Source organism: Opisthocomus hoazin, unplaced genomic scaffold, assembly GCF_030867145.1.
Source record: "Opisthocomus hoazin isolate bOpiHoa1 unplaced genomic scaffold, bOpiHoa1.hap1 HAP1_SCAFFOLD_53, whole genome shotgun sequence".
Classification (NCBI taxonomy): Eukaryota; Metazoa; Chordata; class Aves; order Opisthocomiformes; family Opisthocomidae; genus Opisthocomus; species Opisthocomus hoazin.
In genome coordinates this window covers 864893-885007 of record NW_027449013.1, presented here as the reverse complement: position 1 = coordinate 885007, position 20115 = coordinate 864893, and the positions used below count along the sequence as shown (strand labels likewise).

Below are 20115 nucleotides of genomic sequence, written 5' to 3'. Positions count from 1 at the left end.
AAGACGGTCCCTGCCCCAAGCTCCATCAACACCGGAGATCACCATGTCCCAAGCTCACTCACACACACCTCCCTGAAACAAAAAACAACAGATATTGCATAGTTTTGCTGTCAGCAGTCTTCAAACAAAAAGGAGAACTTTGTTTTGCTTTCAGAGACAGTGACTGCCCTCGGCTGAAGACCTGGGGGGAGTCTCTTCCCCGGCTCACAGCAAGCTCCCAAAGCCTTCCCCTGTGCACGCCATGGGCCGAGGCTGCTTTTTCAGAGTATACAGCTCAAAGCATTCAGCTGGAAGGGAGAGGAGATCGCTAACGAAGGGGCACCCTCCCTCCCGGTGAGGCGCGGGGACGGCGGCGGGCGCAGCTCGGTGGCACGACGCGCGGCAGGCAGCGGGGCTTTGCCCCTCCGGCGTGGTGCCAGGGGGGGTTCAGACGAGCTGGAGGCCAGCCCGGCCCCCAGCACGGGCGCTGCTGGCTCACCCGGACAGATCCGGCCCCGCTCCGCAGAAACCAGCCAAGGGCCTCGTCCCAGTTCAGCACCCCCAGGCCCTCCCCCGCGAGCATTCCCTCCCTTCCCCAAAGCAAGCTCCGAGGAAAGCGTGACTCCATGCATGAACACACATGAACACGGATGCACACACATGAACACGCATGCCCAGCTCTCCCCAGCCGCCCGTCCCACCCTGCACTGCCGCCGCGACCCCAAACCCTCCGGCCCCGCATCCCGAGCCCTTCCCAAGCTGCTCCCCAGTGTCGTGGCCCTCGGGTGCTGCCGCCAGCCCGGCCGCTCGCCCACCGGCACATCCTGGGGCACTCGGCACCCTCGGCACCCCCAGACCCTCCGGCCACGGCAGCCTCGGGGACAGCCCGAAGCCCACGCCAGGTCACACTGCCCTGCAACGAGTCCCAGTGCTCTTTAAAGGGGGGTCCTTCCCTTCCCACAGAGCACCCCGCTATTCCCGCAGGGGTAATATTTTCTGGCTGCTCCAGCCGCCCTGGAGACCTCATCCTGCCCTGCACCTCCACCAGCCACTGGTGAGCCCCCCCCTCCACAAACAGGGGTGCAACGCACGGCCCCAGGCGCCTGAGCATCCCCCCGGCTCTGACCTTACCCCCGGGGAGCCGCCGGCCGGAGCGCGGGGGGAAAGGAAGACATTTCTCCATGCCCTGCAGAAAAGCACAGCTAGCAGTTTAAAAACATTAAAAAAAAAAAAAAAAAAAAAAAGAAAAAAAAGGGGTGAACAGCTTACTCTGAAAGCAGGCTGCCGAGGAGAGAGGGCGGCTCAGTGGGACGGGGAGCTGCTCCCTCGCTGGCACCGTCTCTCCCCGGCCCGAGCTGCTCCCTGCCTGCCGCAGCCCCTCGAAGCGCAGCCGGGGATGCCCCCGAGCACGGGACGGCGGGGGTCCCTGCGCCCGGGAGATGCCTCCCAGACCCCCGGGAGGGGGGGTTTGTGGGATCGACCCCAACATCGGAGAAAGACCCGCAGCTCCGAAGGGAGGGACGAGGTTAAAACGCAACTCCCGTTGTCGAAAACGCGACCGAGGGCCTTTTGTTCACAGCATGAAATGAGCTGAACTCGGCAAAGCGGCCGCGGATACAAAGAGTCCTTTGGTGTCAGGGAGGGAGGAAAAAATCTCAGAGCAGAAACCAAGAGTCGGGGAAACAAAAGTCCGTGTGTCAGTCAGATGTCCTGGGTGAAGCAACCTTAATGATTTAATACCTTAAAAAACAGATCTTCAAGAAACCCTCCCAACCCCAGACCTACAAGATCAGCAAAACCCTGGAAACCAGCCACAGGGACGAGTCCTGATCTTGTCACTAGCCAGAAATGGTGGGGGCTGGGGGGGGAGGGAAGAAAGAAGGAGGATGGGGGGGACGTGGGGTACAGCAGGTCCGAGGGGTGCAGCTCACGCTTGGTCAGCCACCAGGACCACGGGGGCTACCAGGTGCTGCCCAGCAGCCACCGCCTTGACCAGGTTGCACTTCTGCCGCTGCTTGGCCACCAGCTTGGACTCAGGAGGGGGTAGAGCTGCATGGCCCATGAGGTAGCACTGATGGTGACGGGCCGTGCTTCCTCCTCCGCCTCCTCTTCCTCATCCTTGTCGCACCATGTCAGCTGGCGGCTGACGGCGACGGCCTCTGCGGCGAAGGAGGTGAGCTCTTTGGCACTGCTCTTCCTGCGGGGAGAAAGCAGCTCAGGGTGGGATGCGGGGGGCTGGAGGGAGGTTGGGGGGCAAATATCGGGGTGTCCCCTCACGCGCATGCCACGCCAGATGGGTCAGGCACCAAAAACACGGCTCCAGCCCGAATCACGTGCTGCAACCGCTGCCCAGATGGCGAGAGCCGCAGCCAAGCAGAGCTGAGAGCAGCTCACTGGGGAGAGGAGCCAGGATTTGGGGGGCTGGAATGTGTCCCCCACCCCCACCCCAGGGCCACCCACGCTCACCTCTGCAAGATGATGGGGGTCAGCAGGGTGTTATCCAGGGCACACTGCAACGAAACGCAGCCAGGTCAGAGCCGAGCACCCCGCAATGGGGTGTCCCCCCACCCCGGCATTGGGGAGTGGAGGGGGGGAGGGGGGGCAGCAGCACTCACCCCCTGCACCCAGGGGTGCTCCAGGACCTGGGCCGCACTGAGCCGCTTCTTGGCATCTGTCACCAGCAGCCTGGAAATGAGATCTTTGGCCCCAGAGGAGATGTGCGCCCAGTCCTTGTCGGGAAACTCGTACTTCCCTTCCTGGATGCTCTCCAAGAGCATCACCTGGGTGGGGGGGTAAATAAAAAAGCGGCTGAGCTGGGAGGGGTGCTGCCAAACCAGCGGCGGGTTTCGGCACTGCCGGGGTCCGCCACGCACCTCGCAGGTGTAGCACGCCTGGCCGTTGTCCCAGTCGCAGCTGGAGCCGCAGCGGCCCACGAAGGGGGGGTACCCGCTCAGCATGAAGTACAGGAGGACGCCCAGGCTCCACAGGTCGCAGCGCTTGTCGTAGGTGGGTGCCTCCTCGTAACCGTATAAAGTTTCCACCACCTCCGGGGCCATGTACTCGGGGGTGCCGCACTGCGGGGAGAGGCGGGGTTGAGCCCCAAAGGACAGGGGAGCGATGGGGCAGAGCTGAGAGACAGGGACGGGGGGGTGTCTGCCAGAACTAAGGGGCTACCCCCTCCAAAATGAGGGTGCAGACACGGCCGCTTCCCGGGTTTGGTCCTGGCAGGGCAGATCATCCCAGCCAGGTTTCCCATCGCCACGCGGGGGATGTCACAGCCCTGCCACCCCGAAAAAAATAAAACCCTAAAGGGGTGCAACACCCCCCCGGACCGCCCCCCAGCACTGCCGCCACCGGGCCGGCTCAGCGGGGCAGCGTCCGTCCCATCGCCCGGGACATGGCGGGCGGGCGGCGGGGACGGAGCCGGCTCTGCCTGTTCCCCCGCCTGACGCGGGCAGGGCCGCCGCAGCGGGCGCCGGATCCGGTGCCGGAGGAGTTAACGCTGATGCGAGGCGAGAGCCAGCGGTCCCGTTCCCCCATGGTTCCCCCACAGCTGCCGGGGCTCTGGGGCTTTCCAGCGCACGTGACCCAACCTGCAGCCCGCACCGCCTCGTGACCAGGGGAGAGCAGAGCTGCAGCCAGCAGATAATCACCCCGTAACATAACGAGAGGCCTCCAAACGAGACGCCTCGCCGGCCTCGGCAGCTGATGCCACCGCAAGAAGAAGAAAAAACACCCACGCAAGCCCAACCCACAGCACCCTGCATGGGCTTCCACCCGGCAGGGACCACAGCACCCACCCCCCTCTGCCCCCGCTGCTGAGAACGGGAAACTCGGGACACCTCAGAAATTCAGGTCCTCCCCCTGGCGGAGGGGAAACGCGGAGGAACAAGGGGGGGGGGGGGTGTTTTGGCCCCCCCTCTGCTGTTGGGCACCCCGCGTGGGCCAGGGTCTGCCCCCCCCCAGCACGTGAGCACCCTGGAAACACCGTGAGCACCCCGAAAACAGCGGGGCACAGGGCAACACCTGCACGGGGGGGGGCCCTGCTGCTGGTGATAAGGGGAGCAGGGCTTTCTGCAGGGGGGGGCAGGCTTGGTATGTGCCCCCCCCCAAATGTGAGACAGCTCCTTGCAACGCAGGGGCACCCCAGAAGCTTTCGGGGTGCCCACCCTGCAGGGGCTGCACCGCACGCAAGCAGCCCCAGCCCCCTCTCACCCACAACCGGAGTGGGGGGGATCACAGTGGCCCCCCCAGCCCCTCGCCTGACCCACTTCTCCCCGAAAGCGCAGCCTCTGCGCAGCTGCCTCCGCCGGGGCCGGCTGTTGCTAAGGCTCACGGCAGCCCGGGCTCTGCGCCAGCCCCCCCTGCGCTGCCCGGCCCCCCCGCGTTACAGAACCGCATCTCGCCTGCCACTGCCGAGGGGGGTCCCGCAGCGACGGGAGCGACGAGCAGCGGGGGGCTGCACGCAGCCCCAAAGCCTGGGGGAGCCCCACCAGGGACATTCCCCCCTCCATGGACATTCCACAACACCCACCCCTCCCCCAGCACCCCCCCCATCGACATTATACCCCCCCTGCCCCATGGTCTGCACGCTTACCGGCGAGAGCAGCTCCGGGGTGGAAATGGGGGAGCAATTCCCCTTCAGTTTGATGCCACTTGCCAGGCCGAAGTCACAGATCTTCACTGGGGAGACCTGGGGAGGGGGGGAGCAGCGGTCAGTGACCCCCCCCAGCAGCCCCCGGGTACCCTCAGCCCCGCGTTCGCGCCCCAGCTGCCGCAGCAGCATCCCCCGCGGGGAACCAGGGCCCCCCCAGCCCCGGCACCACCCCCTGCTCCCCGCTCACCTGGTCCAGGCGCTCGCACAGAATATTTCCCGGTTTTAGATCCCTGTGAGCAATTCCTGGGAGGGGGGAGAAGAGGCGATGAGTGGAAAAGCCTGCCCCCCCCCCCCCCCCCCCCCAAGATTTCCACAGCAGAAGGTCTGGGGGTGGCGCAGGGACCCCTCCCTCCCCACCCCAAATCACCGCCCGCGTCATGGCGAAGGGCACAAATTGCTGCTGGCCCCGAGTCCCGGCCAAACCGGAGGAGCAGACTCCGCACCGCGACAACACGACGCAGCCGGGCCTGACCCTGCGCGCCCGCGGCCGGCACCGGGCCCTGCTCCCTGGGCAGGAGGGGGGGGCAGCACCCCCCGGCTGGGGGGGGCACGGCTGCACCCCGGGGTGGCTCGGCTCACCTCTGCTGTGCAAAAAGTGCAGGGCGCTGGCGATGTCCCGCACCACCGTGCTGGCCTCCAGCTCGTTCAAGCGGCTTCTCTGTTGGATGTGGGTCAGGATGGAGCCTGCGGCCGGGCGAGAGCGGAGTGGGGGCTCGTGGGTGTTGGGGGGGCTCCTGCCGCCCCCGCTCCCCCCGCCCCGGCACCACACTCACCTCCCCTCATCTTCTCAAGCACCAGGTAAAACCTCTCCTCCTCCTCGAAGAACTCGATCAGCTGCAGGATGTTCCTGCGGGGACAGCGGCGTCAGCCTGGCATCCCCCCAAAAAGATCGCGGGGTCCCCCCCTCCCCGCAGCCCCCCACCCCACACGGCTCCCCGGGGCAGGGCCAACGGAGGAGAAAATCGGGTTTCCAGCGACTGAAACCACGCGGCTGGGGCCCCCGGCCACATTCCAGTGGGGAGAGGGGCTTCCAGCGCCGGGCCCCGCTCCCTAATTGCTCGCAGACCCTCCTGGCTCGCTCGCCCCGCTCCAGAAACAGCCCCGCTCAGCAGCTCTCCGCGGCGGGACGGCGAACGCCGCGGCGGCAGCTCGGCTCGCCCCTTGGCACCGCTCCAACTCGGCCGCCGCGGCCCCGTCGTCATGGCAAGCGGCTCCACGTCGCCTCGGGATGCTCCCGGCGAGGCCACGCGGAGGGAGAGCCGCGCAGGAGGGCGGCCTGCCTGCCGCCCATGGGTGTCTCGAGCGCCAGCCCGGTCTCAGCCCGCGCCCTGTGCCACGGTGGGGGATGGGGACGGCGGCTGCCCTGCGGTACCTGTGTCCCTGGCACAGATTCAGCATCGCCACCTCCCGTAAGACCCCGCTGCAGACGTCGCCCTGGCGCTTCTCGATGATCTGCAAGGCAAAGCGGGCGAGACTCAGGGAGAGGCACCGCTGCTGGGGAGGGACCGGGGCCGGCAACCACTGCGCCCCAACCCACCCGGCGCTGGGGACCCCCGGGGCCGGGCAGAGGCAGGCGGGGGGTGCCCGAAGAGGTTAAAGAAGCAGAACAGGCTGTTCCCGGCAGCGGGGCCAAGCCGCTCCCTCCCGGGGCCTGCAGCCAAGGCGAGCTCTGCGGCCGAGCCCCGGCGCAGCCGCCCCGGCAGCGGAGCACGGCCCTTCGCCCCGCCGGGCGCTGGCACAGCGGGTGCCTGGTGGACGTGCCATGGGGTGAGCAGGGGGTCTCCACCCACGGGGGAGAGCTGGGTGGTCTCACTGACCCCCAGCCCTTTGGGGCACACTGAACACCCAACCACCATGCAGCCCTCCCCCTGCCTCAGTTTCCCTCCTTGGGCACCCAAAAGCACCCCAGGGCAACAGGGGAAGCCAAGTGCCCCTTGCGTTTGGACACAGGGCCTGTCCCAGCCCCCCCACGCCGTGACTGGGAGCCTGTGGGGTGCAGGGATGCGGCACCACCATCCCCAGCCCCAAAAAGCAGCTGGCTCACCCTGACCCCTCTAGTGTTCGCGGGGGCACGAAGACCTCCCTGGGGCGAGCGGGGGCTGGCCACCCTGCCGCACCACATGCCCCTGCTTGCCCCAAGTCCCTAGACGCGGCGCAAGCGTTAATTTAATCTCGTGTCTGCCCTAATTTACAGGGATAGGAGCGTGGCTAAGGGGGTTGACCAAGGTCCTGCAGCTGGGCGGTGGCAGAGGACAGCGTGCCACCTGCGTGGCCTGGCCCTGCCCCGCTCCTGCCCCTCTCCATCCCCTCTACCCCGTGAAACCGTCGTCCTGTGCCAGCTCCGCACAGCCAGGAGAGCCAGGAGCCCAGGATGTGGAGGGCAGAAGGGGAAACTGAGACAGGGGGTGGGCAGGAGCCGGCTCTGCAGCCCCAAGCCGCAGAGCTTTACCTTCACTGCGTACTCCTTGTTGGTGACGAGGTTAATGCAGGACTGGACTCTGCCTTGGGCCCCTTCTCCCAGCACCTCGTCATGCAGCCAGTAAACATCTGGCAGGAGAGAGGGCGCCTGAGCTGCCGGCCCCACCGCGGCACGGGACACCACGGCTGTCCCCGAGCCTGGGGACACCAGGAGGGCCCCAGCCCTGCCGCAGCCCGGGGGGGGACCCCTGGGGTCCCTGGGCAGCCCCGCTCACCTTCGAACCTGCCGGAGAAGCTGTCGGTGGCTCTGCAGTGCTGCTTCTTGTTCCTTTTCTTGGTGCTGGGGATGTCGATGGGCTGACTCAAAGGCACATCTGCGCCGGAGCAAAGCCACTGGCCTGAGTCACCCCCAGCCACCCTGCGCTCCCCCCAGCATCGCCACCCCTGGGACAGCCCCTCAACGCCTTCGGGGGAATGCAGAGGGCCGACATCCCGAGGTCCAGGGCACTCGAAGACGGGCTCCAGGTCAAACGCCAGCTCGAAGGGGTTTTGTTCCTGCAAGGGCCAAGAACACGAGTGAGACGGCAGTTGCTGGACCAGCCGCCGCCGCCCGCCCGGTCCAGGCACGCCGCTGGCCTTGGCACACGCTCTGCTCGTGCAGGGCACCGGCTCACGGCGCTGCTGCCAGAGGGATGCAGCAGAGCCGGAGGAAGAGGAGGAGGAGGAGGAGGAGGAGGAAGGGTTTGACCACGTCTCCTGCCGGGGATGTTGCCGCGGGGTCATGCCTCTGTGCCAGCAGCCCCAGGCCGGCACGCGGGCGATGATGAGAGGGACTGGGGCTGCGCGTACCAACCCAGCCCCGAATATCCACCCTGACCTGAACTACAGCGAGGGGGGGAGGACGAAGAGCCACAGGGCAGGACGGGCTCCGGAGCCACCGCACCGCGTCCTCCCGCCTCCCCGCAAGGTCACGGGGGGCCGGAGCCCACTCAGCGCCGCTCCGGTGAGCGCCGTGCCCGTGGCTGCGTGATGCCTGTGACCTGGCAGGATCGGGCCCCGCTCCCAACCCTCCCTGCACCCCACATGGGCGATGGGTGTGGGAACCACTGCCTCCCCCACCCCAAACCCAGCGCCTCCGCCCCCAGCACCCCAAAGGGGACATGGGGAACTTCAGCCCCCCCCGAGCCACCCCACCGCGGGACGGGGCAGTGCCGGGGGCACCCGGCCGCGAGGCGAAAGGGCCCCGTCCTCCGCGGGGTTACGAAATCTGTTTGGGTGGAGGCAGCAGCTCCCGGCGGCGTTCCCCAACCCGCCCCGGTGCCCCGGTGCCCGGGCCGGCTGCCAGCCCCAGCGCGGCGCGGGAGCAGCCAGCCCCGGCCACCGCCGCCAGAAACAGCCCGAAAGCGCCTGTTTGCTGCCGGGGCGGCTCTCGAGGGGCCGGGGAGTCCCCATCGCGGTGCGGGGATGCCACGAGCATCTCCCCCCAACCAAGCACCACTCCTGATGCCTGAAAACGCTCCTGCGCAGCGTTTGGCCAGATTCCCCCCCCAACCCTCTAAAAAAAGACAGTATCAGGGTTTGCGGAGTGAGGTTTCACCCTCCAGCCCCCCCCAAGGCCCCCATGTCATGGCGGGGATGAGCGGCTCGGGCCCAAGTCCCTGCACCACGGGCAGGATGAGGCCTCCCGGGGGGGGGCACCAGGGGTGTACACGGGGGACAGGGGGCCCTGCCCGCTGCCGCAGCACCGGCGCACAAAAGGTTTGGGGGATGGGACACACAGGGCAGACGCTGCGCGGCGGCTCCGGCAGCGCATCCGAGGTGTCCCCCGTGTCCCCCCCGTCCTGGTCCCCAACCACCCGGGGTGGGGGAACGTAGGGGGGGATGGAGGGGGGGATGGAGGGGGGGCCCAAACCCCAACCAGAAGTCCTCAAAGCAGGATTAGGTGTCAGCTAAAATAAGCCGGGCAGGTTTCGGGTGAGGTCCCAGCATCCCTCGCACCCCGGGAGCCAAACTAAACAAAGCTCCCACGAAGTTGCCCGGCTGACGAGAGCGTTTGGGGGACCCAGACCCCCCCCTCGCACCCCCCTCGCGTGACAGTGACCGGGAGGCACGGGGGTCCTGGTGCCCTGGCTGCAGACCCCCTGCCAGGATCTGGCCCTCGCACAACAGGTCCCGGGCTGGGCCCGGCAGCCCCCCACCCCCTGCTCGCAGACGTGCGGTGAATGAGTGCAGCTGGGGGGGGGGGAACATGCAGCCCACCCGCTGACCCACCCCACGGGGGACACCCGTGGGAGCTGCAGCGGGGTGAGCAAAGCCTTGCTGTGGGGGGGGGGGGGGGGGGGGGTGTCTGACCCCCCCTCGGGGAGCACCCCGACCACCGGGCCGGCGGGACATGGGGGTCCTGCGGCCCGGGTTGGGTGGCAGCACCCTGAGCGCTCCCCTCCCTCCTCGGGGGGGGGGGGGAAGGGGGAGGTCGCTGATGTGTGTCCGTGCCCCCCCCCCCCCCCCCCACTCCGGGCAGGGGATCCAACCGCCGCAGACCCGCACCCCAACCCCGCACTCTCCCATCCCCCCCCGGAGCACCCCAACCCCCTACCCCCTCCGGAGCATCACGGGGGCGGGGAGCACCCCCTTACCTTGAAGGAGCGGTGGAAACCGGGGATCTCAGATTCCTTCTGCACCATCTTGCTGCGGGCGGGGGGAAGGGAGAAACAAGGGAGGGGCGCGGGGTAGGAAAAAGCCCAACCAAGCAACCAACAAAAACAGGAAAATAAACCGGGAGGGGGGGGAGGGATGCGGAGGGGCGGGCAGAGGCATCGGGGGGGGGCCGAGGGTAGGCCGAGACCTGTGGAGAGAGGAGCCCGGGGGGGCGGGTATCAGGGGGCTGTGGCCCGCACGGGGCCCGCACGGAGCCCCCCTGGTCCCAAAACCCCCCCGGCGCTCACCGGCCCCCGCAGAGCCGCCGCTGCCGGGGGTACCGCAGCCCGCTCCGCTCCGCATCGCTCCGCACCGCCGGGAGGGGACGTGCCCCCGCCCCCCCCCCGCAGCTTTATGGCGGCGGCTCCGCCCCCCCGCCCCGCCCCCGCCGTGTGACACCGCCCCCCCGCGGGGACACACCCCCACCCCACCCCCCACGCTGCGCCCAGGGGCGGGGACCCCCACAGCCCCCCCCTGGCTGCACCAGGCGGGGTGCGGGGAGCCCCACAGACACCCCCCGGGTTCCCCCCCCCCACAGCCCACACATGTCACGAGCGGGGCGGTGCTCAGCCGCGAGGCCTGCGCGCAGCAGGGGGTCACAGCACAGCCCCCCCCACCCCGGCCCCACCCCGGCTGGGTGGCACCGTGGGAGCCTGTCACGGCGCGGGTGTCCCCCCCTCCCCTCCCCCCACCCCACGTATCGCTTGACGCCGACCCGGGCTCAGAACGCACGCGCCGAGCGGCGGCGCCTCGGCCAATGGCTGCGCATGACGTCACCGCCTGCACCGCCTATTGGCTGCTCGCCCCCTCCCGAGCCGCCATCGCCCCGCCCCCCCATGCCCCGCCCCTCCCGGGCACCGCGTCACGCTCCGCCCCCCTCCCCGCAGTTCGGGTGTGCCCCCCCCCCCCAAAGTGCCGGTGGGGCCAGAGTGGGGGGGTCGGGACCCCCCAAGCCCACCCAAATCCCGCGCCCCTCGCAGCCGGGGCAATCAGCGCCCTGCTCTACATTAGCGCTGCTAACGAGGGCGCCCCAATTAGCGACACTCCTGCTAATGCACCCCAGGATGCCACTGGCCTTCTTGGCAGCCAGGGCACGCTGCTGGCTCATGGTCAGCCTGTCGTCCACCAGGACACCCAGGTCCCTCTCCGCAGAGCTGCTCTCCAGCAGGGCCGCCCCAGCCTGTACTGGTGCCTGGGGTTGTTCCTCCCCAGGGGCAGGACCCTGCATTTGCCTTTGTTGAACCTCATCAGGTTCCTCTCTGCCCACCTCTCCAGCCTGTCCAGGTCTCGCTGAATGGCAGCACAGCCTGCTGGTGTACCCACCACTCCTCCCAGTTTGGTGTCATCAGCAAACTTGCTGAGGGTACACTCTAACTCTTCATCCAGGTCACTGATGAAGAAGTTGAACAAGGCTGGGCCCAGTACTGACCCCTGGGGCACACCGCTAGTTACCGGCCTCCAACCAGACTCAGCGCCGCTGATGACAACCCCCTGAACTCTGCCATTCAGCCAGTTCTCAATCCACCTCACCGACCACTCGTCCAGCCCACACTGCCTGAGCTTCCCTAGGAGGATGTGATGGGAGACCGTGTCAAAAGCCTTGCTGAAGTCGAGGCAGACATCACCCACGGCTCTCCCCTCCTCTACCCAACCAGTCGTGCCATCGTAGAAAGCTCCCTGCACGCTCCTGGCCTGTCTGCACACTCACTGCACGCTTAATGCACACTTACCGCATGCTCCTTGCATGGTCACTGCTCACGCTCCACGCTCACGACTTGCTCCCTGTGCACGCCTGGCCTCTCTGCACACTCCCTGCACGCTCCCTGCACACTCAACTGAACCACGGAACCACGGAATGTTTGGGGGTTGCCACGGCGCTCTGTGAGTCACGGAATCACGGAATGTTCGGGGTTGGAAGGGACCTCTGTGGGTCACGGAATCACGGAATGTTTGGGGGTTGGAAGGGACCTCTGTGGGTCACGGAATCACGGAATGTTCGGGGTTGGAAGGGACCTCTGTGGGTCACAGAATCACGGAATGTTCGGGGTTGGAAGGGACCTCTGTGGGTCACGGAATCACGGAATGTTCGGGGTTGGAAGGGACCTCTGTGGGTCACGGAATCACGGAATGTTCGGGGTTGGAAGGGACCTCTGTGGGTCACCCAGTCCAACCCCCTGCCCAAGCAGGGTCACCCAGAGCAGGCTGCTCAGCATCACGTCCAGGCGGGTCTGGAATATCTCCAGAGAAGGAGACTCCACAACCTCCCTGGGCAGCCTGGGCCAGGGCTCTGTCACCCTCAGAGGCAAGAAGTTCTTCCTCGTGTTCAGCTGGAGCTTCCTCTGCTCCAGTTTGTGCCCGTTGCCCCTTGTCCTATCGCTGGGCACCACTGAACGGAGTTGGGCCCTGTCCTCCTGACCCCCACCCTGCAGATATTTAGAGGCATTTCTAAGGTCCCCTCTCAGCCTTCTCTTCTCCAGGCTGAACAAGCCCAGCTCCCTCAGCCTTTCCTCGTAGGAGAGATGCTGCAGTCCCCTCATCATCCTCCTAACCCTCCTCTGGACTCTCTCCAGTAGCTCCTCATCTTTCTTGAACTGGGGAGCCCAGAACTGAACAGAGCACTCCAGATGAGGCCTAACTAGGGTGTAGAGGGGAAGGAGAACCTCCCTCGTCCTGCTGGCCACACTCCTGCTAATGCACCCCAGGATGCCATTGGCCTTCTTGGCAGCCAGGGCACGCTGCTGGCTCATGGTCAGCCTGTCGTCCACCAAGACACCCAGGTCCCTCTCCGCAGAGCTGCTCTACAGCAGGGCCGCCCCAGCCTGTACTGGTGCCTGGGGGAGTTTCACAAACCAAGACAGAATGTCTACAACAGAAAGGAAGACCAAAAAGTGAATGTCAAAAAGTGAAAAACCGACAGAGATTAAAGAAACAAAGGAAAAATATAGAACAATACAAGTAAGTACTAAGGAATGACACAAAACTCTTGAAGAAAACCAGATTTGAAATCCTCACACTTCACACAAACATTAAAATAAGGAAGGAGATTAAGGAAGTAAAGGGCAAAACTTATAACCCATGGCAGCAAAGTAAATCCGCTGCAGAAACGCAATGTAGAAAGCAAGGGCACTCTGGAAACCCTTCGACTTAGAAAGAAACTTAACTAGGGAGGAAGATTAAGGAAGTCAAGGCAAAACCTAAAAACCTGAGGGCAGCACACTAAAACAGACATAGAAAGACAATGCAAAAATCTAGAGACCTAAAGCAAAACAAGCAATACCTACAAATATAGGCAATGATTTCAAAAACTTAGCCTTCAATAAGATCTCAGTAGGGAGGAGGATGAAGGAAGTGAAGGGACAAACGAAACAAAAGAGTGGCAGCAAACTAAAATGAGATGTAGAAAGACAATGTACAAAGCCAAGGTGTTCTGGAAAAACAACAAAAAGGTGACTAGAACAGAATGGAAGACGAAGACATGAATGTCAACAAGTGAAATACCAACAGAGACTAGGGAACAAAAGAAAAACTATAGGGAAATACAAGGACCACAAACTAAAAGAGAGATTTCGAAAGAAAATCTGTAATACTAACGACCTAAGGAATGACACAAAACTCTTGAAGACAGCGATTTCAAAACGTTACACTTCAAATGAACCGTGAAATAGGGAGGAAGATTCAGGAAACCAAGGCAAAAACTAAAAACCGAGGGCAGCACACTAAGGCACACATGGCAAGGCTATGCAAAAAGCTAGAGATATACAGCAAAACAAGCAATACCTACAAATACAGGCAATGATTTCAAAAACTTAGCCTTCAATAAGATCTCAATAGGGACGAGGTTGAAGGAAGTCAAGGGAAATACTAAACAAAAGAGTGGCAGCAGACTGAAACAGCTGTGGAAAGGCAATGTAAAAAGCCAGCATAAAGACACAAACAAAGACAGAATGACTACAGCAGAAAGGAAGACCAAGAAAAGAATGTCAAAAAGTGAAAAACCCACAGAGATTAAAGAAACAAAGGAAAAAAAAATAGAACAATACAAGTAAGTACTAAGGAATGACACCAGACTCTTGAAGAAAACCAGATTTGAAATCCTCAGACTTCACACAAACATTAAAATAAGGAAGGAGATTAAGGAAGTAAAGGGCAAAACTTATAACCCATGGCAGCAAAGTAAATCCGCTGCAGAAACGCAATGTAGAAAGCAAGGGCACTCTGGAAACCCTTCGACTTTGAAAGAAACTTAACTAGGGAGGAAGATTAAGGAAGTCAAGGCAAAAACTAAAAACCGAGGGCAGCACACTAAGGCACACATGGCAAGGCTATATGCAAAAAGATAAAGATCTACACCAAAACTAGCAATACCTACAAATACACACAATGATTTCAAAAACTTAGCCTTCAATAAGATCTCAATAGGGAGGAGGATGAAGGAAGTCAAGGGACAAACGAAACAAAAGAGTGGCAGCAGACTGAAACAGCTGTGGAAAGACAATGCAAAAAGCCAGGATAAAGACACAAACCAAGACAGAATGACTACAGCAGAAAGGAAGACCAAGAAATGAATGTCAAAAAGTGAAAAACCGACAGAGATTAAAAGAAAAACGAAAAAAATAATAGAACAATAAAGGTAAGCACTAAGGAATGACACAAAACTCTTGAAGACAACAACATGTGAAATCCTCAGAGTTCATATGAACACTGAAATTGGGAGGAAGATTAAGGAAGGGCAAATCTAATAACCCATGGCAGCAAACTAAATCCACTGCAGTAACACAATGTAGAAAGCAAGGGCACTCTGGAAACCCTTCGACTTAGAAAGAAAACTTAATTAGGGAGGAAGATTAAGGAAGTCAAGGCAAAACCTAAAAACCTGAGGGCAGCACACGAACACAGACATAGCAAGGCTATGCAAAAAGCTAGAGATCTACAGCAAAACAAGCAATACCCACAAATACAGGAAATGATTTCAAAAACTTAGCCTTCTACAAGATCTAAGTAGGGAGGAGGATGAAGGAAGTCAAGGGACAAACGAAACAAAAGAGTGGCAGCAAACTAAAATGAGATATAGAAAGACAATGTAAAAGCCAAGGTTCTTAAGGTGCCAGTATTTAATGTCAATGTCTCTGTATTTCAAGGTCAGGACTGCAACAGTTCTGCTGTCTGTGGACACCAGTGAGAGATGACCTGCTTTTCATTCGTTCAGGCACTGCACCTACACTTAGTCACAGATCTGATTTTTTTTTATGTTTTCCTCTCCAAGATGTAATAGACAACAGGGCACTCTTTAAGTGAAGTTAAATAGCAGTTCTACTGATTTAAATACAAAAAGTTTTCGCCTGTGGTACATTCATCCAGAAGAACTTTAACACCTCTTGATAGAAGGAATAATAAGAAACATGACACTTTACCAAAGTAGCTGCAGTGGTATTTTCTAGTTTTAGTTTTAACAAAGCACCTGTGTGGAAGTTGCAAGCTCTCCTTATAGATTAGCAAACTTAGCAAGGACAAGACTGTGACAAGAGCAGGAGCTGCGACCAAGAACCAGCGAAAAGCAGCTTTGCAGTTTTGCAACGAGATAGAACGAACCGAGCATGCGCAGCGCCCCGGATGTAACTCACGGGCAAGTGAGGAAGACTACCGAAAGAGATGAAGTAACGACCTAAGACCACCAGAGACCACCCAGGAGCTCTAATACACCTGCTAAAGGAGAACTGGAATAGATTCATACGCTCTCGGAAATATAACGATTAATATGCATATTGTAGTTCTATTTAACCTGAAATTAAAGGGTGTTTGGCGCACACGTTTGGAGGAGAGATCCCCCGTGTGCCCGGCGCCGTAATAAAGGACACCTGGTTAACAGCATACATTGTGCTGTCAGGTTATTACCGGATCTGTGAATCACTCTAACCATCGTTTTCCCTTTTGACTAGAAAATGAAAATCCTCAACAGCAGATAGCCCTGAAATAAGCTTCAGTCAAATCTGGACCCAATACAGGGTGTGCGTTATGATATGCCACAGATCGGGACTTGACTCTTCAAAACAATCATGCACTAAGGAAAATTTTAGGTTGTTATGCAGAGTTTTAACTCGAGTCTTGGCAACCGCATTTGGGACATGAAAGGTATCAGCACTACAGTACTACGTGCAGTAGAGAAAACTGCTCTTGCAGTTCAATTCCAACGCCGCATCCTCAAACAAACTGAAGCTGCTGTGTTTGAGCAACATGGGTGGAAATCTCACCTGCCACGCTGAAGTGACACTGGGGCACTTCTTCACCTTGTAGTCTCTTTCCTCAGGCTTAGTGAATCTCTCCCAGAGTCTGAGGCAAAGCCCATGGATTTCTCCTGTTTGCAACAGGGGATGTCTGAGCCGTCACATGGTGGTTTGTTGTGGGGTACCACTTGTACCCTGGATTTGCCTTCATAAATGCATCCCTGTACTAGAAAGAAAAGGAAAACTTCCAGTCAGGTCACTCATGAGAATGCAGTATCCACAGGGCAACACAGTGCACTGCTTGTAATGAGATTTAAGACAGTAAAGAATCCTTAAATAGCTTGATTTTTAACAGTTTAATCACATGTTTAGAGTCTGACTGCCAACACAACCGAACAAAAGAAATACCATGATAGGAAGAGTTGTATTTCAAAAAGCGAGGTTTCTCTTTACCCACCTGAGGGTCTATCACCCAGAGCAGGCTGAAGTTCTGATCCTGCAAACTGCTCCCCACTGCTTCTCTGCTCACCTTGGCGAACAAGGACAGCTGTTCCCATTCTTTTGCAGGTACAATATTTCCAGTTTTACACTGCAGTTTCAATGAAATGAAGACATACATTTAGCAATACATGCAGAATGATGCTCCCAGAACAGGCAAAGAAATAATACCTATGACCAGGATCACCTCATTTTCAGCAACTTCGGATACATCATCCCCGTGTTCCCACCAAAATGTACCACGCTGCATCAAATCAACCAGGAAAAAAAATCTTCAGGAACGCTGACCCACACACACGCTGTATCTTCAGAACCGGGCGTCTGTATGAAACTTGCACACTCAGGGCTGCGACCCCTCCCCCCTCACCCCTTTTCTCTCTCCCTCAGCCCGGGCTGGGAGCTCACCTCACCAGGGAAGGACACCAGGGAAGGACACCAGCCTCACCGAGGGACAGGGAGGGGAGAAGGGAGCAGAGAGAAAGGCAACACACAGGGAGGGGAGAAGGGAGCAGAGGGAAAGGCAACACACAGAGGAGCAGCTCTGCCTTCCCTTGCTCAGCCCACAAGCCCGCTGGTGCCTGTGCCCGGGGGCTCCGTCTCCGTCCCCTGCCCCTCCCCAGCTCTGGGCTCCCCCCCGGGGCTGCCCCGGCCGGGCCCGGCTCCAGCGGGGAGCTCCCCCCCCGCCCCCCTCGCGTGGCCAGCAGGCAGCACAGCCCCCAGTGCCCGCCCCACGGCCCCGCTCCCCTCACGGGCAGCCCCAGCCCTCACCTCAGCCGGGGCCTGCAGTGGATCCTGTCCCTGCCACACCAACATGGCCACCCAGCAGCCCCTGCCCCGGGCCTGCAGCTCCCAGCATGCCCCGGGAACCAACATGGCCACCCAGCAGCCCCTGCCCCGGGCCTGCAGCTCCCAGCATGCCCCGGGAACCAACATGGCCACCCAGCAGCCCCTGCCCCGGGCCTGCAGCTCCCAGCATGCCCCGCGAACCAACATGGCCACCCAGCAGCCCCTGCCCCAGGGCAGGCCCCAGGACTACAGCTCCCAGCATGCCCCGGGGCGCCCCCCCACACCCTGCCTTCCACCCTCTGGAAGCCTTTTCTTTCTTTCCTAACAGCTGAGCATTTAACTGACTAAATCTCAGAGGTACTCTTGTTTCTTCTCAACAAAGCAGCCATCTCCATCTGCTCACATCTGCCAAGCACACATCCAGGCAGGCCAGGAGAGCACGGGGTCCCATCTGCTCCCTGTCCCTCACACAGCAAGGAGGGTGACAGCCACCAGCCCCTGTGAGCTGGCAGCTCGCCAACAGCCACCGCGCGAAGGGACACAGCCCCTGCTCAGACACCACGGGCCTCTGGAATGGCTTTCCAGAAAGGTACCCAGGAGAGGGACAAAGAAGGACCGAGCTTCTGCAAGATCAGAGCAGAATGAGAAAGCCCAGAGTGTAACTTGGCAACACTCCAAAAGTGAGAAAAGACACCAAACTCTTCTGAGGATGTCACATCATCTTGGCAGACCAGTGCCCTTTCCCGCGTGCCGACAGGACCCACCAAAGTCGTACTCCTGAGATTTTCACCATCTGTGGTGGAAAGCCACTGGGTTTAACTGACGCCTCCAGCCCTTGGGACAGACAGACAGACAGATGAGAGGCTGTAAGGAAGAAAGAACCCCATGCTACGTGTACATCACCAAACGTCTCCAGGCACGTCAGACCTCAGCACGCTTCCCAGTTCCTCACAGCTCTACTTGGCTACTGCAGAAATAACTACTCCATAGCACTGCCCATGGCCGACAGCAGCCTGCTGCAAACTCCTTCCCGTAATTCCGCCCACTGAATGCAGCCGTGTGTGCACACAGACAGGACCCAGGAAGGAGTGGCACAGCCAGGAACGGGATTTTTGCCAAACTTGACAAAGACACCCTGTGAAAATGACAGCCCTTCTGTCTGAAAGAGCAACAGCAGCTTTAGTAGCAGGGTGGGGAGGAGGGGAAGCTGAAAGAGGTTCTGTAGCATTTTTCAGTACTTTCCCTTGGAACAGCTTGAATGAAATCAAGGTGCAATCATGCCTTGTGACTTTGGCCAATGAAATCCACTAAAACTTTGAGGAAATAGTTTATACTTTAAAAAAAAAGCAACAACCAAACCAAACACCACAGTTGCATTTCTAGCAATTACTGGAACTCTGCTGACATAAATGTTGCACATTGCAAAGCTAAAGCACAGCCACACAGAGCTGTTTGGTGGTTGGAATAACCACCAAATAACACAAGAAGAGGAGAACATTTTGCAGCTTCCAGCACTACAGCTGATTTTGATGGAGTCAAGAACTAAAGCAGCCACAACAGATGAAGGACATCATGTAACATCCATCACGTAACACATGCAAAAACTTTAGTTACTGCGACGCTGGTTCAAAACTGGGTGCAGGCATGACACATCCCTCCATTGCTGCTGAAACCAGAGCTCCATCACTGCTCCAGGGTTTCCACCGTGTTCCTACACACGCGCTCCTGCACCTACCCAGCTGATAAACAATCCAGGACCATAAACCCAAACAGAACGAACAAAGAAAAGCGTGAATTTTAGTGGAAGATTTCTGATTTCTCTTTCAGCTGAACATCAGATGCTTCCGAAAAGGAAACGCTGGGGCAGACAGCCCTGTCACAAGAAACTCACCTCCACAAGCAGGAACAGTGACGGCTGCTGGCAAGCTTCCGTCGGATGAGTCGCATCAGACTGGCGATTACTGGAGGAAACCTGGAACAGGGAGAGGGGAGAAAAACACCTCTGGGTTACTCCGACATCATCCTCTGAAGGAATTGTGTCACACGGGACGCACTCGTTAACTGTCACAGCACATGTCACTAGCAGTCACATGTCAGCTCCTCGTTTTATTTCATGTTCCTGATTTCTGCACTGTGTTCCTGTGCACTGCGTGGTGAGGAAGAACTTCTTCCCTCTGAGGGTGACGGAGCCCTGGCCCAGGCTGCCCAGGGAGGTTGTGGAGTCTCCTTCTCTGGAGATATTCCAGCCCCGCCTGGACGCGGTGCTGTGCAGCCTGCTCTGGGTGACCCTGCTTGGGCAGGGGGTTGAGCTGGGTGACCCACAGAGGTCCCTTCCAACCCCTACCATTCTGTGATTCTGTGATTTTGTGAGAGCCCCTGGAGAGCTGCGCAACACAGCCACTGGCTCCCAGCTGCCTCTGGCAAGCTTGGAGGAGGGCTGGGGCAACAGCTGCTTTGTCATCGTGGTGTTCCTGTTCCCTCAGGGTGGCCGGCAGATTGCCTGCAGCAAATCTTGTCCTCCTGAAGCGGCTGCTGTCCCTCCTCCAGCACATCGGCCAGCACGCAGCCAGCAGCAGGATGAGCGTCATCAGCCTGGCCATCCGCGTTGGGCCAAACCTGCTGAGCCCACCCAACGAGGAGCTGCTGCCGCTGGAGGCCATGCTGGAGGTGACGGAGAAGGTACGCTTTCTTGAAGCGGGATGGCTGCAGCCGGATGGTGATCAGAGCTGGGCTGTGGAGAGGTCCCTGGCTGCCCCCTCTCTCCAGCAGACGCTGGTGGGGTGGCTGCCTGGAAGAGCAGCCCCACAGCAACAGCCTGCTGCGTCGAAGCAAGGGTCAGGAGTGGGAGAGGCTGCCTGC

The 20115-nt window shown here is 60.1% G+C and overlaps 1 protein-coding gene across 1 annotated transcript; it reads right to left on the bottom strand.

The window, feature by feature from the left end:
• Positions 1–1617: 1617 nt before the first annotated feature.
• On the bottom strand, positions 1618–9764 carry LOC142360190 (MAP kinase-interacting serine/threonine-protein kinase 2-like). The gene is given in 14 exon segments (XM_075412429.1): positions 1618–2025; positions 2028–2176; positions 2446–2489; positions 2595–2759; positions 2853–3053; positions 4577–4672; positions 4824–4879; positions 5216–5320; positions 5410–5483; positions 6009–6088; positions 7086–7183; positions 7330–7477; positions 7571–7609; positions 9691–9764. Coding segments are annotated over 14 exon segments (1422 nt in total). The 5' UTR covers positions 9739–9764; the 3' UTR covers positions 1618–1906.
• Positions 9765–20115: the final 10351 nt, after the last annotated feature.